This window comes from Chlorocebus sabaeus, chromosome 9 (genome assembly GCF_047675955.1).
Source record: "Chlorocebus sabaeus isolate Y175 chromosome 9, mChlSab1.0.hap1, whole genome shotgun sequence".
Classification (NCBI taxonomy): domain Eukaryota; kingdom Metazoa; phylum Chordata; class Mammalia; order Primates; family Cercopithecidae; genus Chlorocebus; species Chlorocebus sabaeus.
Genome location: NC_132912.1, coordinates 97,380,668 through 97,397,710, shown reverse-complemented (window position 1 = coordinate 97,397,710; position 17,043 = coordinate 97,380,668). Strand labels below are relative to the sequence as shown.

At 40.1% G+C, this 17,043-nt stretch overlaps 1 protein-coding gene across 3 annotated transcripts in view; it reads right to left on the bottom strand.

The window, feature by feature from the left end:
* The window catches only part of CYP2C18 (cytochrome P450 family 2 subfamily C member 18), a 76,173-nt gene that overhangs the window by 37,619 nt on the left and 21,511 nt on the right, over window positions 1-17,043 (bottom strand). For all 3 annotated transcript variants that reach the window (XR_005244182.2, XM_007963633.3, XM_038009286.2), the window contains exon 3: window positions 2,441-2,598. Coding sequence is in view for 2 of the 3 variants with exons in the window: in XM_007963633.3 (XP_007961824.3) it covers window positions 2,441-2,443 (3 nt within the window). In the remaining variant the exon portion in view is untranslated. The remainder of the gene's footprint in view (window positions 1-2,440; window positions 2,599-17,043) is intronic.

The following is a 17,043-nucleotide window of genomic DNA, read 5'->3' as shown; positions in this document are numbered from 1 at the left end:
TTTTGGATTCTTAGATTGATGAACAGTTGGAAATATGACCTTGAGGGGAATCTGTGTATTATATCCCTTGTATGTAAAATAATATTTATCCTACTGAGAGGAGGTAGCCAGCTTGCTTTAGGTAGGCAGTAAGGGAAGGGTCCCCAGAGAACCTCCAACCCTTCCAGGTCATCGCCCAATCCACAAAAACCCCAAGTACTTACACTAGATGTTTTGTGCAGATAAGGGAACTTGCACAGGGAGCTTGCCTAAATATGCCCGCAGTGAAAAATTCCTACCTTTAACACATGTGCAGTAAGGGAATTAAATCAATATGGAGTGGCTTACACTGAGTCCACATGCGCAATGGAAGGAAGGGGTGGAAACACTAGGAATTCACGCCTTATGCAAATAAGGATCCCAGCCTCATCAGCTTTTCTATAAAAATCCTGGTATTCAACTGTGAATTGGCAATCCGCAACCTGCTTTCAGGGCCTCTCTCTTTGCTGAGAGTTTTTCTTTCACTTAATAAATTCTACTCCACTCACTCTCTGGTGTCTGTGTGCCTAATTCTTCCTGCATGAGATAGCAACTCGGACTTAGCTGAGCTAAGGATCAGGAAGACTGCAACACTATAATGCTTTCTCAAGCACTGGGATCATTTTCCTTGAAAACGAGATCCTTTTGAAGTATTTTAGTGTAGTACTAACATTACAGCTGCCTAAACATAGCGCAGCTAACAAACTCATTCATCTTAAACGGCTAAACCGGTTATCAATTAACTAAGTAAACATACACACCTTTTTCCATTAACCCCCCTGAAAAACACTGGACAGCTGAGAATATTATTTCATATTTTTCAAATGGGGAAAGGGAGACTCTAGGAGAAGAGATGACCTATTCAGTGTCCCACAGCTCATAAATGGCAGGCTGGGATTTGAACTGAGATCTTCTGATGCCCGCTGCAGTATATTATCACTTACACCTGAGCTGCCTTGTGACCAGTTTTAGCAAAATAAAATAAATCCTAAAAACATTCATCAGTCTGAATCTACACCACACTGTTCACAAAATAACAAGGCTGTACATTCTCAAGAGAAGAAATAAAAGCTAGGGTTTCTCCCCTCTCTGTCACTGAAGAGCTGAAACTTACTCAGTGTAACTGAGGAAAGAGCCAATCTCAGAGAATTAAGTGGGTAAGAGCTCAGAAACTATGACTTCTCCACCTCCCACTCGCCTCCAGACACAACTGTTTCTATTGCTTTTTTGGTCTATGTCAGAAATAATGGAATGAAATATTCCACAGCAAGGAAGGGGAACTATAGGCAGAACAACAGGCATGTGCTTCAGTGGTGAATGGGAGGTAGGGAAATCATTAAACAGAGCCACAGCACAGAACAAACACAGTTGTGCAGACCTGAACAGAAGATGACATTTAGTGGTCATGAGGCTCTATATATCACTAAAATGATACACACATTTCTGGATCATTAATGGCAATGCTTGTACAAAGGCATATTCTGTAAAGATATCATTGTGGTATTCTAAATGACTAGTACAGTTATTTGTTTCTATTGTATATATTTAAGGTATACAACATTGGTAGTCATAAACAGTGGAATGATTGCTACAGTTAAATTTACATATTCATCAATTCTATAATTACCTTCTTTTTTGTGGTATAAGCACCTAAAATCTACTCTTTTAGCAAATTTTCAGCATAGTATATTAACTATAGTCCTCTTGCTGTCTATTAGATCTTTAGACTTATTCATCCTATCTAACCGCACATTTGGGCTCTTTAACGCACTTTTTTCCATTTTCTCCCCCTCCCACTTTTGGTAACAACCATTCTACTCTCTGTTTCTATGTATTTGACTTTTTAAAGATTCTTCATGTAAGTGAAATCATGAAATCTTTTTTCCTCTGTATCTAGCTCATATCACTTAGCATAATATCCTCCAGGTTCATTCCTTGTTGTTGCAAATGGCAGTATCTCCTTTTAAAGTTTAAAAGATATTCCATTGTGTATATAAATAAACACCACAATTTCTTCATCCATTTCTTTGTGAATGAACACTTAGGTTGTTTCTATATCTTGGCTATTGGAAATAATACTGTATTCGTGCAGTTACTTCTAACTACAATAAGGAAAAATTAAGTTTTGTCAAGATCCCATATCAACAATGTTTTATCAAACATGTTTACAGGGATTCTGACAATTCACAGAGAATTTTTATACCCATCATAACTCTTTTGATTCTCTCAATTACCCTTGCCTATGGTAAAATTATTCCCACTTTAGAGATAAGGAAGCTGGGCCTTGGAGATTCAGTATTTTGTTCAAGGACACAGAGGCTGAAAATTATAGGGCCGAGGCTCGAACCCTATCTCCTAACTCTTACATCATTCCCTCCAAGCAAGAAATTCAGTTCAACCAGAGTCACCAACATTTACTTACCATGTACTATGAGGCAATATTTCATTACTCAGGATAATCAGTGATTTTCCAATACACATTAACCAACTCAACATGTGCAACATAGGTTGATTACAATTAGGGTGTGGTTTTGTAACCTTTGGAATTTGAGTCAATCCAGGTTGTGGTGAATAATTTATCTGAGACAAAGAGAAACAGTTATTTTACTGCTTGGTTCACATAGCTCTGAACTCTAAAAGAAGTGCACTACCTTGTTTTAGATAAAATGATCTCAATGGCTTTCTTTAAAACAATCATTTTATTTCTTGAAAAAATGGGTTTCTATTCCTCCTTTCTGTTGAGACTTCTGCCTGGTCCCGTCAAAGAATGAAAGAAACATAGACAGTTAGAGACAGAAGGGGTCTCAGAGATCCACTAGCCTAATCCCTACTTTATTATTAGAAATAAGGAATTGGTGAGTAAGTGAGGTGAACTGTCAGCAGTGCATCCGCACATAATCTTTTTTTTTTTTTTTTTTTGAATCCAGGTTTTAATTCCCAGTTCAGTGATTGTCACATTGCAGAGATTTCCTATTATTGCCCAAATGGATGGTCAGGAGGGCATCCGGCTGAAACCCTCCACTGTGACAGAGTAATGCAAACCTCAGCTTGGGTGGAATTGGGTGAATGGAAACTGCTTCTTTTTAAATAAACCTTTTCACTGGAATGTAATATACAAAGAGAATGTTGGAAACATCCTAAATGTATATAGCTAAATGAATTATCATGAATTAAACATATCTGTGTAATCAACACACAGATCAAGAAAAGTAATTTTGCCAGGACCCCAGAAGTCCCTTTATGTCTCCTCCTACCTTCCTCCCCCACTAGATATCTCCAGTATTATGCCATAGGTTAGTTTTGCCTGTTTGTGAACTTAATATAAATGGAATCACATTATGTATTTTTAAGTATCTAGTATTTTCACTTAATTTTGTGTTTGTAGGATTCATTCATGTTGTCATAAATAGCAGTAGGTAAGTTAGGGTTACTTTAGAGTGTTTTATTTTATAACAATTCCAAAATTTATCTTTTCATTGTATTGTTATGGACTTTTGAGTTGATTCTAGTTTGTGGCTATTGTGAATAGTGCTGTTATTACTCTAATACGTTGTTATCCCAATATAAGGATTTCTATTGATACAATTATGAGCATAATTGTTGGATGTGCATGTGTTACTTTTATTAATGACTGCCAAATAATTGTCCAAATGGTTTAATAAATTACAATTTTACTGAGAGTGCCAACTGCTTCTCTTTCTTGCCAACCCTTAGTATATTGTCTTTTTTCATTTTAAGCATTCTGATGTGTGTGTAATAATATCTTATTGTAGTTTTAATTTTCATTTCAGTGGAGCTTCATGATGCCGGGTGCTTTTTCAAATGTCCTTTGGCAATATCAAATCTTTTGTGAAGGGCTTGCATAGATTAGATATGAGTCTATTGTTGGTTTTATATGTATCATTTATCTATGTATATGCATATCTATATGTATGCTTATCTATACATATATACACAAATGCATATATATATTTATATAATTTTAATAACTATAAATGTAATAAAAAGTTGGAGGTACAGAGAATTTTCTCTATTTTGAACATTTGAGAGTAATTTTGGACCTGAAGTTCCAAACCTGAAATATTTTAGTATACAGCTCTTATAAGCAAGGCAATTTGACTATATAACCAAAATATAACTTTCAAATTCAGGAAATTAACATTGATGCATTAGGGCCATCTAATCCTCATTTCCATTAGTGTTTCCTCAATAAATCCCAATGATATTCATTATATTCATTTTGGAATCCAGTTTAGAATCCTGAATCACATTTTGCAACTAGTTTTCACGTCTCCTTAGTCAACCACAGCCTGACACAGTTCTTCAGTCTTTCCTCAACCTCCTTGACCTTGTCACTTTTGAAAAGCATAGGTTGGGAGTTTTTTAAATTTCTCTCAATTTGGGATTATCTGAGGTTTCTTCATAATCAGATTCTGGCTATGCAACTTTGGCAGGAATATCACAGAAGATGCTTTGACTTCTCATTGCATCATATCTAGTGACAAATAATTTCAATCTGTTCCATTATGGGTGATCTTTACTTTGATTTTTGATTATGGTATCTGATTGTGTCCTCCACCATAATGTCATTCTTCCTGCATTTGTAATTAAGAAATACGGGAGGCTGAGGCAGGAGAATCGCTTGAACCCGGGAGGTGGAGGTTACAGTGAGCCAAGATCGCACCATTGCACTCCAGCCTGGGTGACAAGAGCGAGATTTCATCTCAAAAAAAAAAAAAAAAGAAATACTTTGTGGGTAGATTCTTTGATACTACATAACTATATATTCCTCATCAAGTTTTTAATGTATTCATGTATTTATTTATATCATTATGGAATCATGAATTCAGTTGTGTTCAATGGGTTATAATCCATTATAACATTACTTACTTTGGTGCTCAAATTATCTTCTAATGACTGGATTCTGAGTCCTTTTGTCATGTCCCCCTCAATCCTTAAGCAATTCCTTACTTTCTGGCACAGCAAGATATTACAGCTCATCTTTTCCTTTTTTTTTTTTTTTTTCTTTGAGACAGAGTCTTGCTCTGTCACCCATGCTGGAATGCAGTGGCGAGATCTTGGCTCACTGCAACTTCTGCCTCCTGGGTTCAAGCAATCCTCCTGCCTCAGCTGGGATTACAAGCACCTACTGTAGATTCTCACTAAAGAGGGAGGAAGACTTACACTTGTGACTCCTTTCCTCTGTTCTAACTTATCAGGAGACCTGATGGCCACTGGGGCCCTCAAATGTTTCATAAGAGAAAATAGTCCTATCCCAATATCGCCTCCTTGTCAAAATGCTGGCTTTGGGCTTCACCTGCTATTGTCATCATTGACATCTTCCCCAAAAGCTTGAGTGTGGGACTTTGCTGCTTGAGGACAAAGTACAGAGGTAGTTCTGCTCAGCAGCTAGAGGGGGCTGAAACAGAGTCAAGCATATCCCCAGGGTTGGCATGTGGGAAGGTGTGGGACAAGAAAGCACAGCTGAGGTCTCAGGAATTTAGGCAACAAGTCCTGTGTCTGAGGCTCAGACCCGTCTTACACTACAAATGACAGATGAGGTTGTGCTGATTCTGAGCCTGGTCCAGAGCCACAAACATTTTCAGCAAAGCAGCTGTCAGAGTCCTCAGTGGAGCTGTGTCACAGATCCTTGGTGTTAGCCAGATCAAAGTTTGTAATGACACTGTGGAAACTGCAGACTGTTTGACTACCACAGAGTCTCAGGTTTCCTATCTGTATGTGGATCCAATATTACGAAATGCCTGTAGTAGGCAGTTCTTGCATTACTATAAAGAAACACCTGAGGCCCTGTGAGGTGCCTCATGTCTGTAATAATCAGCACTTTGGGAGGCCAAAGTGGGTGGATTGCTTGAGTCCAAGAGTTCAAAACCAACCTAGGCAACATGGCGAGATCCCATATCTACTAAAATGCAAAACATTAGCCAAGCATGGTGGCACGTGCCTGTAATTCCAGCTCCTCAGGAGTCTGAAGCATGAGAATCACTTGGACCCTGGCAGCAGTGAGCCACTGCACTCCAGCCTGGGTGACAAAGCAAGATCTTGTCCCCCCCAAAAAAAAAAAAACAGAAGAAGAAAGGAAAAAGGTAACAATGTTTTATCTAAAGAACTTAGGGCTCCATATTAAAAACCAATGAAAGCACCCAGACTACTAGTAATAAGGCCAACAGTCACCAGAATCATGTAGCTGCTCTAGACAGGTTTTTGTTTCTTAGTTTTCCTGTAGATTTTTTGTGGAAGTTTATGCTCAAATGGGTCCCCTATAAGATGAGCAGCTGCCCGGCCCGTGGGACAGTCTACAGTTTTTTTCTTCATAAGTATTTCTACAATCTATATATTTATTTTTAGCATAAAATACTTTTTTATATGAGTGGTTTTACTTTGCTCACTTTGTATTTTTCAAAAATGGAGTGCTGGCAGATTCAGTGCCTGGTGAGGGTTCACTTTCTGGTTCATACATGGCTACTTCTCTCTGTGTTCACACAAAACAGAAGGGACAAAGGGACTTTCCTCACGTTGCATTTTTTTAATTACTTACAAAAATTTTTTTTAATTTTTTTAAAAAATGCAACGTGAGGAAAGTAAAACCACTCATAAAAGTATTTAAATGACAAATAATAATTGCATATATTTATGGGGTGCAATGTAATGTTTTTATATATGTATTTGACATATGCATATATTGTGGAATGATTAAATCAAGCTAATTAACATATCCATCACCTCACCTACTTATTTTTGTATGGTGTGAATATTTTAAAATCTACTCTTACAGCAATTTTGAAATATCCTGAATGTAATATAATTTTTAGGATAGTCATATTAAATCAAAATTATTTAAGTTATTCTCATTTGTGATGGTTAATTTGATGTACCAACTTGTTTAGGCTGTAGTACCCAGGTTATTTGATCTAGCAGTAATGTGGTATTGCTGTAGAGGTATTTTGTAGATATAGTTCACATCTATAGTCACTTGATTTTCAGTACAGAAGATTATCCTTGATTATGTGGACAGGGTTCACCCTATTAATTGAAAGGCCTTTAAGAGCAAAACAGGTTTTTCTGAAGTAGAAGGAATTCCACCTAGGAACTACAGCATCGTGTTTTTGCCCAAGTTTCCAGCCTCCATGCTTGCCCTGTAGATTTTGGACTTGTCAGCCCATACAAACAGGTAAGCCAATCCCTCTGTGTGTGTGTGTGTGTGTCCTATTGGTTCTGTTTCTCTGAAGAAACCTGAATAACACAGATTTTAGTAGATAGAGTGGTTCTAAAGGAACAGAATCTTAAGGATGAGTTTTCTAAATTGGTTCTGGTCTGTCTGAAATTGGTTCTCTCATCTGATTAGATTTAAAGGCACTAATGACTTTATTTCCAGTGATAATGAGATCATTGGTCATGGCATAATGCGGCAATAGAAATATGCAAGATATTGCCATCGAATACTCATAATTAAATATTTATAAAGGGCACAGTCTGAGTGCCACGTATTTGATACCTTAGGACATGTTAGTAAAAATAATAAATATAACAACTGGTTGGCTGCTCCTAACCGCTCTGGCGAAAGTGGGGATAGAAAAGGATGATCTCAGGGCTTCAAATTCCACATAAGCTCCACATAAATGACCTGAAAGTGTCTATGTCTTCCTTGAAAAAAATGCTTAAGGCAGGGTGCAGTATAGTAGCTCACAGCTATAATTCCAGCACTTTGGAAGGCCAAGGTGGGTGTATCACTTGAGCCCAGGAGTTTGAGACTAGCCTGAGCAACAAGGCAAAATCCCATCTGTACAAAAAAAAAAAAAAAAAAAAAAAAATTAGCCAGTTGTGGTGGCGTGTGCTTACAGTCCCAGCTACTTGGGAGGCTGAGGTGGAGAGGATCACTTGAGTCCAGGAGGTTGAGGCTGCAGTGGGTTGTGATCGCACCACTGCACTACAGCCTGGGCAACAGAAGGGAGACTCCATCTCAAAAAAAAAAAGAGAAAGAAAGCCTTACCTCCTGTAGCTACAAGACTAAGACTGCTGAAAACCAAACCCGGACTTTCATTCTGTAAGTGGCAAAATTACAACACAAATTGAATTCCCAACATTGCAGGGTGTCTTCTGTTAAAGTGAGGGCCTGGACTTGGAAGGAATGGAATTGTGAACGTTGGAATAGGAGCATATAGAGTAGATCCCAATGCAGCTGGGAAGATTGAACCTTAAAATCTGTTGTGGCTCCTTTGCCAGTAGAAGCAGCCCTCCAGCCCTGTCTGTGGAGGTTATTATTGTTTTGCCTGAAGAACCTATAATGGCCTCCTTTGAGGCCTTGCATGGCACTGCAGGGCCCCCAACAACCTTCTTTGCTTCTAGACCTACAACTAGACTCAAGCCCCAGCAGGCCTGAAAGGGTAACCCATGAAGAGGCAGCCTAAACACCAAAATGATTGCATGATATTTCCAATTCCTGCAGATAGTAATCTGCATAATATGTGTAAGAGCGGATACTAAGCGTGTGGGATAATGGTGAATGGAATACAAAGTTGGATCAAGCCAATTTATTGACATGAGTTCACTAAGCAAAAATTCTAAATTCAATGTTGTAGCTTGATGGGCTAGAAAGAGCCTGTTTGTTTGGTTGGTGGTTGCTTGGCTGAAACACAGAATAAAAAATGGCCTACACCAAACAAAGTTAATATGCTAGAACTTCTTGGTACACTGTAGATGAAGGGATTCAAAGACTCAGAGACACTCAAATGTCAGAATGAATTTATCTTATCAAAACTGCTCACACATCCCAAGGAGGGTCCAGTGGATCACCATTCAGCACAGCTATGAGAAATAAATTTGTAAGGGGATCCCCAGCATCCTTGAAGAACTCTGCAGTTGTTCTTCTCTGTAAGTTAGAAATTATAATGCGAACTGAACTAGAATCCTTCGGTATAATGAAGATAATTGAATCCCAGGTTAACAAGGGTCAAATTGTAGCACTTAGCCACCAAAGACAAAATGTTCGTAGTTATCATAATGGACAGTGGAGTTAAAGCAATAATCAGAATAATCTGGCTCTTATCTACTTATGGCACTGGTCATAGTGTCCCTACAAGAGGAATAGATGACCAGTCTACCAAATTCTCAGCTGGTCTGTATAGACAACAGAAGAGTTCTAGAGTGAGTGAACAGAAGTCTAACTTGAATCACCCAAGCATTGAATCATGACCCCTCAATCTATTCCTGGATTTGAGACAGTTTACAGACCTAGAACCCTGTTGAAGAGGCATCCAGTTCCCCTTAAAGAACTGCCCTGCTAAATTCCCAAAAATATATACTGTGAATCTTTCTTCCAGACTTTCCCAAAATCTGATGTTTTACCACAGTGAATGTGCATTGAGAAAGAGCAAATAATCGGACTTTGGGGAAACTACTGTAACAGGATCTAAATTGACAGTAATTCTGAGTGACCCAAAACACCACTTTGATCCACCAGTCAGAGTAAAGTCTTATGGAAGTCAGATGATCAATGGAGGCTTAGCTCAGGTCTGTCTCCCAGTGAGCCCAGTAGGGTTTCAAAATCATCTTGTGTTTATTTCCCCAGTTCTGGAATGCATAATGGAATAAATGTACTCAGCAACTGGTAGGATTCCCAGATTGCTTCCCTGACCTATATAGTGGCAGCTATTATGGTAGGAAAGAAAAAGTAGAAGCCCCTAGAACTGCCTATGCCTAGGAAAATTGAAACCAAAAGCAATACCATATTCCTGGAAAGATTGCAGATATTATTTTCACCATCAGGAATTGAAAGATTCAGGAATGGTGATTCCCATTACATCCTCACTCAACTCACCTATTTGGCCTATGAAGAAAACAAATAGTTCTGGAGAATGACAGTGAATTATCACAATCTTAACCGGGTGGCAACTCCAACTAAAGCCATTGTTCCAGATATGATTTCATTGTTTGAGCAAATTAAGATATCCTCTGGTAACTGGTATGCAGCTATGGATCTGGCAAATACTTTTTTTGATACATGTTAGTAAATAGCACTGGAATCAGTTTGCTTTAAGCCGGGAAATCCAGTAACAGCCCTTTCACTCTCCTACTTCAGGAGTCTATCAATTTTCCAACCTTGTGTCATAATTTAGTCCATAGGTACTTCAATCACCTTTCCCTTCTGTAAGGCATCACGCTGGTCATTACATTGATGATGTTACATTGACTGGACCTACATGAAGAAGTGGCCCAAATGCCCATTGTCCCCACTCCGGATACATTACCTTCTCTCTTCCAGCCTACTATGGCCTCATGGAGAGTTTCTTATGATCAGTTGACTAAGGAAGAGAAAATTTGGGCCTGGTTTACAGGTAGTTCAGCATGGCATGTAGGCATCACCTGAAAGTGGACAACTGAAGCACTACAGCACCTTTCTGTAACATCCCTGAAGGTCAGTGATGAGGCAACATGCTCCAGGTAGGTAGAACTTCAAGCAGTGCACCTCCTTGTTCATTTTGCTTAGAAGGCCAGAGGTACAAGTCTATACCATTTCATGAGCTGTGGCCAATGGTTTTACTGGGTAGACAAGGGTTTGGAAGAAAAATGTTTAGAAAATTAGTAACAAGGAGACTTGGGGCTTAAGTATCTGGATAGAACTCTCTGAATGGAAAAAAAGTAAGAAGATATTTGTGCCCATCTCAGTGCTCACTACAAGGTGACCTTGGCAGGGAAGGATTTTAATCATCAGGTGGATAGGATGACCCTTTTTGTGAATACTAGCTAGCCTCTCCCCAGCTGTTCCTGTATTGGGAGAACCCGCCTCCGATAGTTAATGTGGGTTCTTTTCTATTTCCCTAACCATCTCGGCTTGTTTGAGAAATAAAAGGAAAGAGTACAAAAGAGAGAAATTTTAAAGCTGGGTGTCCGGGGGAGACATCACATGTCAGCAGGTTCCATGATGCTCCCTGAGCCATAAAACCAGCAAGTTTTTATTAGTGATTTTCAAAAGGGGAGGGAGTGTACAAATAGGGTGTGGGTCACAGAGATCACATGCTTCACAAGGTAACAAAATATCACAAAGCAAATAGAGGCAGGGCGAGATCACAGGACCACAGGATGGGGCAAAATTAAAATTGCTAATGAAATTTTGGGCACGCATTGTCATTGATAACATCTTATCAGGAGACAGGGTGTGAGAGCAGACAACCAGTCTGACCAAAATTTATTAGGCGGGAATTTCCTCATCCTAATAAGCCTAGGAGCACTACAGGAGACTAGGGCTTATTTCATCCCTTCAGCTTTGACCATAAAAGATGGCCACCTCCCAGGGGGCCGTTTATAGACCTGCCCTCAGGGTGCATTCTCTTTCTCAGGGATGTTCCTTGCTGAGAAAAAGAATTCAGCAATATTTCTCCTATTTGCCTTTGAAAGAAGAGAAATATGGCTCTGTTCCATCTGGCTCACTGGCAGTCAGAGTCCAAAGTCTTATCTCCCTTGTTTCCTGAACATTACTGTTATCCTATTCTTTTTTCAAGGTGCCCAGATTTCATATTGTTCAAACACACATGCTCTACAAACAATTTGTGCAGTTAATGCAATCATCACAGGGTTCTGAGGTGACATATATCCTCCTCAGCTTACAAAGATGATGGGATTAAGAGATTAAAGTAAAGACAGGCAAAGGAAATCACAAGGATATTGACTGGGAAAGTGATAAGTGTCCATGAAACTTTCACAATTTATGTTCAGAGATTGCTGTAAAGACAGGCGTAAGAAATTATAAAAGTATTAATTTGGGGAACTAATAAATGTCCATGAAATCTTCACAATTTATGTTCTTCTGCCACAGCTTCAGCTGGTCCCTCCGTTTGGGGTCCCTGACTTCCCGCAACACTCCTGTCATTGCTTAATCGGCTCACGAAGAAAGTAGCTATAGTGGAAGGGATAGAGGTTATGCATGGGCTCAGCAACACGGATTTCCACTAACCAAGGCCAACCTGGCTACAGTCACTGCTGAGTGTTCAATTTGCCAACAGAGACCAACACTGAGTCCTCAGTATGGTACCATTCCTCAGGGTGATCGGTCAGACATCTAGTAGCAGGTTGATTATACTGAACCACCTTCATCATGGAAAAAGCAGCATTTTGTTCTTACCATAATAAACACTTACGCTGGATAAAATGCATCTGCCAAAGCACCATCTGTGAACTTACAGAATAGAGTGTCTTATCCACCCATCATGGTAATCCACAAAGCATTACTTCTGATCAAGGAACTCACTGCACTACAAATGAAATGCAATGATGGGTCCATGCTTATAGAATTCATTGGTCTCACCATGTTTCCCATCATCTAGAAAGTTAGCAGGATAGAATGCTGGAATGACCTTTTGAAGAAACTTACAGTGCCAAGTTGGTGGCAATATCTTGCATGACTGCAGCAGTGTCCTCCAGGAGGATGTATATGCTCTAAATCAGCACTCAACATACACAGCTGTTTCTTCCCTAGCCAAGATTCATGGGTCCAGAAATCAAGGTATGAAAATGAGAATGGCATCGCTCACTATTCCCCCTAGTGATCCACTAGCAAAATTTTTTATTCCTGTTTCTATAACTTTATGCTCTGCTGGTCCAGAGACCTTAGTTTTAGACAGAATTGTTCCCACCAGGAGACACAACAACAATTCCATTAAACTATAAGTTAAATTCCCACTCAGCCACTGTGGGCTCCACATGCTTCTGAATCAACAGGCAAAAAAGGAAGATACTACACTGGCTGAGGTGACTGATCCTGATTACCAAAGAGAAATTGAGCTGCTACTACACAATGGTGGTACAAAGAGCATGTATGGAACACAGAGGGTTCTTTTAGAGTGTCTCATAGTACTACCACGATGAAAGTCAATGAAAAACTACAAAAGACCAATCCAGGCAAGACTCCCTGTGGCTGAGACTGTTTAGGAATACAAGTTTGGGTCATTCCGCTAGGCAAAGAACCACTGTCAGTTGCTTGCTGAAGGCAAATATGAGGTGGACAGTCAAAGGAGATAGTCATAAATACTAGCTATGACCACATAACCATTTGCAAAACTGAGGACTATAATTATGAGTGTTTTTTCTTTATTTTATCAAACACTTTATATATACAAGTATTAATATTTTTATTTTCTTCTTTCTCATTCCTTTATCATCTAACATGAGATATTCATAAAACTTCACTTTGTATCACAGTATTTAGATTATGGAATATTAAAGAAAAGAGTGAACATCATTCAAAGACTTGTATCCTCCTCTGGGTAAAGAATTAGCATGTTTACAGTTGTATTAGGTGGAAGTATGACTTGGTTGTTATTATTTAGAGATTAGGTATGATTTAAGATGTGTATAGGTGCCAAGTTGATAAGGAGTGAACTGCGATAAAACTGAGAGTTATGGGTCAATTTGGCTAGGCTATATTACTGAGTTATGTAATCAAACACTAATCTAGATGTGGCTGCAAAGGTATTTTGTAGACAGGATAAATATCTATAACCAGTTGACCTTAAGTAAAGATGTATTTCCTTGATAATGTATTTGGACTTTATCCAATTAGTTGAAAGGCCTAAAGAACAAAACTGAGGTTTGCCTGAGGAAGAAATTCTACTGTGGACTGTGGTGTCAGCTCCTGCCCTCAAGTTTCCAGTCTGTGAGCCTGCCCTACAAATTTTGGACTTACCTAGCCAGGTTACACAATAATGTAAGCCAATTTCTTGCAATAATCACTCTCTCTCTCTCTCTCTCCCCCCCTCTTTCTCTTTCTCTCTCTCACTCTCTCAGTCTCTTTCTCTCTTTCCCCTACTGGCCTCCCACTCACTCGCTATCTCTCAGTAAGAGATATGTATAATCTTCTACTGGTTCTTGGTTCTTTTTCTCGGGTAGAATCCTGACTGATAGAGAATATGTCAGTTCTCTCAAAAAAAGTTAATAGCACAAATGGATAAATTTGTGGAAAATAATGAACCTTAACATCTACTTCATACCAAATATCAAAATTAATATTAGGTTTAGACATGAATGTTAAATTTATACATTTCCTAGAAGAAAACTAAGAATATATCTTCATAATTTTGAGGCAGAAATGTCTTTAAAAGTTTATTGCATTGAAAGATCCTATTTAAAAAATGAAAATAAAAGCAATAGGCTGGGAGAAAATATTCACAAGACATATACCCAACAAAGGACTTATATCCAGAATACACACAAAGAATCTTTTTTTTTTTTTTTGAGACAGTGTCTTGCTCTGTTGCCAGGCTGGAGTGCAGAGGCACGTTCTCAGCTCACTGTAACCTCTACCTCCCAGGTTCAAGTGATTCCCCTGCCTCAGCCCCTCAAGTAGCTGGGACTGCAGGTGCATGCCACCACGCCCAGCTAATTTTTTGTATTTTAGTAGAGACAGGGTTTCACCATATTGGCCAGGCTGGTATTGAACTCCTGATCTTGTGATCTGCCCACCTTGGCCTCCCAAAGTTTTGGGATTACAGGTGTGAGCCACCACACCCAGCCAAGAATCTTAGTAAATCAATAGTGAAGAGACAAACCATCCGATTTAAAAATGGACAAAAGAAACAGATGCTTCACAAAAGAGGATATATGAATGGCCGATATGCACAAGAAAATGTCATCAACAGCACCGATTAATTTCAAAAATATACTGCTTAGCAAAAAAGGTCATATACCTAGGATACATACTATATTATTTCACATATACAAATTTCAAGAAATAAAAATTTTAATTTATGGTAATAGCAATCAGATAAGTATTCCTTTAGGACAACTGGGGACAGCAATTGCCTAGAGGGAACACAATAGAACCTTCAGAGGTAATGAATGATAATGTTCTCTATCTTGATTTGAGTGGTTGTTACATGAGTGCAGAAACTTTCTGAAACATCAAATTGTACACAAGATACGTACATTTTCAGGAAAAGGAAAGTATCTTCAATAAATAGTGTTGGGAAAACCAGATTTTCACATGCAGAAAAACAAAACTGGACCCTTTTATCACACAATAAACAAAATTCAATTCAACATGGATTAAATACTTAAACATAAGACCAGAAACTCTAAAACTACTAGAAGAAAACATGCAAGAGTTTGAGACCAGCCTGGGCAACATAGCAAAATCCCATCTCTACAAAAACAATTTAAAAATTAGCCAAGTGTAGTGGGGTGCACCTATAGTCCCAGCTACTTAGGGGGCTGAGGCAGAAGGATCACTTGAGCCCAGGAGTTCATGGCTGCAGTGAACTGTGATGACACCACTGCACTCCAGCCTATGCAACAGAATAAGTCACTGTCTCAAAAAGAGGAAGAAAGATGGAAGGAAGGAAGGAAGGAAGGAAGGAAGGAAGGAAGGAAGGAAGGAAGGAAGGAAGGAAGGAAGGAAGGAAGGAAGGGAGGGAGGGAGGGAGGGAGGGAGGGAGGGAGGGAGGGAAAGAGAGAAAGAGAGAAAGGGAGAGGGAAAAAAAACAAACCTGAGGTATCCAGTTTCTCACACAGACTGACTAGGCAGATGGCTAGACCCATGGAAAGTGAGGAAAGCAGGGTGGGGTAACAGCCCACCCAGGAGTGGCATGGAGCCAGGGAAGCCCCACTGCCAGCCAAGGGAAGCAGCAAGTGACTGTGCAACCCTGCCCAGGAAGACATGCTTTTCCTAGACATCTTTGCAACCTAACAGAGCAGGAGATCCCCTCATGAGCCCACATCACCAGGGCCTTGGGTCCACAGCACAGAGCTGTGTGGCATCTCAGCAGAGTAGCCACTCATTCATTCAGCATGCAGAGAACCCCAGGAGATTTGCATATTCCAGCCCCAGGAATTCTGACAAAGCAGAAGATCCCATGCATGCCCCTAGGAAGGGGCTGAATCCAGGGAGCCAAGCGGCATAATTCTGTGGGCCCCACTCCCATGGTATCTCACAAATCAAGGCCCACTGGCTTGGAATTCCAGCCAGCCAGTGGCAGCAGGCTGGAGATGGCCTGACATGGACTGAAGTTAGAGGAGTGGGGAGAGCTGGCTGCCATATCTGTGGTTACAGTTGGCCACTCTAGCCTGCCAGTATGGGGGCGCTGGGAGAAATTCCCCACAGTGCAGCACAGCTGCTGTATCAGATTATGGGCAATCTGCTTCTTTAAGTGGGATCTCGATCCATCCTTCTTCACTGGGTGGGGCCTTCCTGCAGGAATTTCAGCAACTCCAGCCATGATTATACAAAGAGAACTCTGATGTCTCCCTGAAACAGAGTCCCCGGGGGGAGGGGCAGTTTCTCTCTCTGCAGTTCAGCAGACTTAGTCTTTCCAGGTTGCTGGCTCTGAAGAGGCCAGAGGTCAGCACAGCACACTTGCTCTGCCAAGGGGCAGCCAGACTTCTTCTTTAAGTGGGTCCCCAAGTCCATTTCTCATGTCTGTGTGAGACCTCCCAACAGGGATCTCCAGAAACCTCCTACAGGAGCATTCTGGACAGCACCAGGTTGGTGCCCCCAGGGACAGAGCTCCCAGAGGAAGGAACAGGCTATCATCCTTGCTGTTTCACAGGCTTCCCCGGTGGTACCCCCAGGTGCAGGAGGGTCCAAGGTGACTAGGGTCTGGAGTGTGCCCCTACCTAGAAAACTGCAGCAGGCCCACTGAAGAGGGGCCTAACTGTTAAAACATACACACACACACACACACACACACACACACACACACACAGAGAAAGCAACAACAACATTAATAGAAAAGACCCCACAAAAACCCCATTCAAAGATCAGCAACCTCAAAGACTGAACATAGATAAGACCACAAAAGGAGAAAGAATCAATGCAAAAATGTTGAAAACTCAAAAAGACAGAGTGCCTCTTTTCCTCCAAGTGACAACAACACCTCCCCAGCAAGGGCACAGAACTGGGCTGAGGCTGAGATGGCTGAACTGACAGAAATAGGTTTCAGAAAGTAGGTAATAATGAACTTCCCTCAGTTAAAGGAGCATGTTCTAACCAAATGCAAAGAAGCTAAGAATCATGATAAA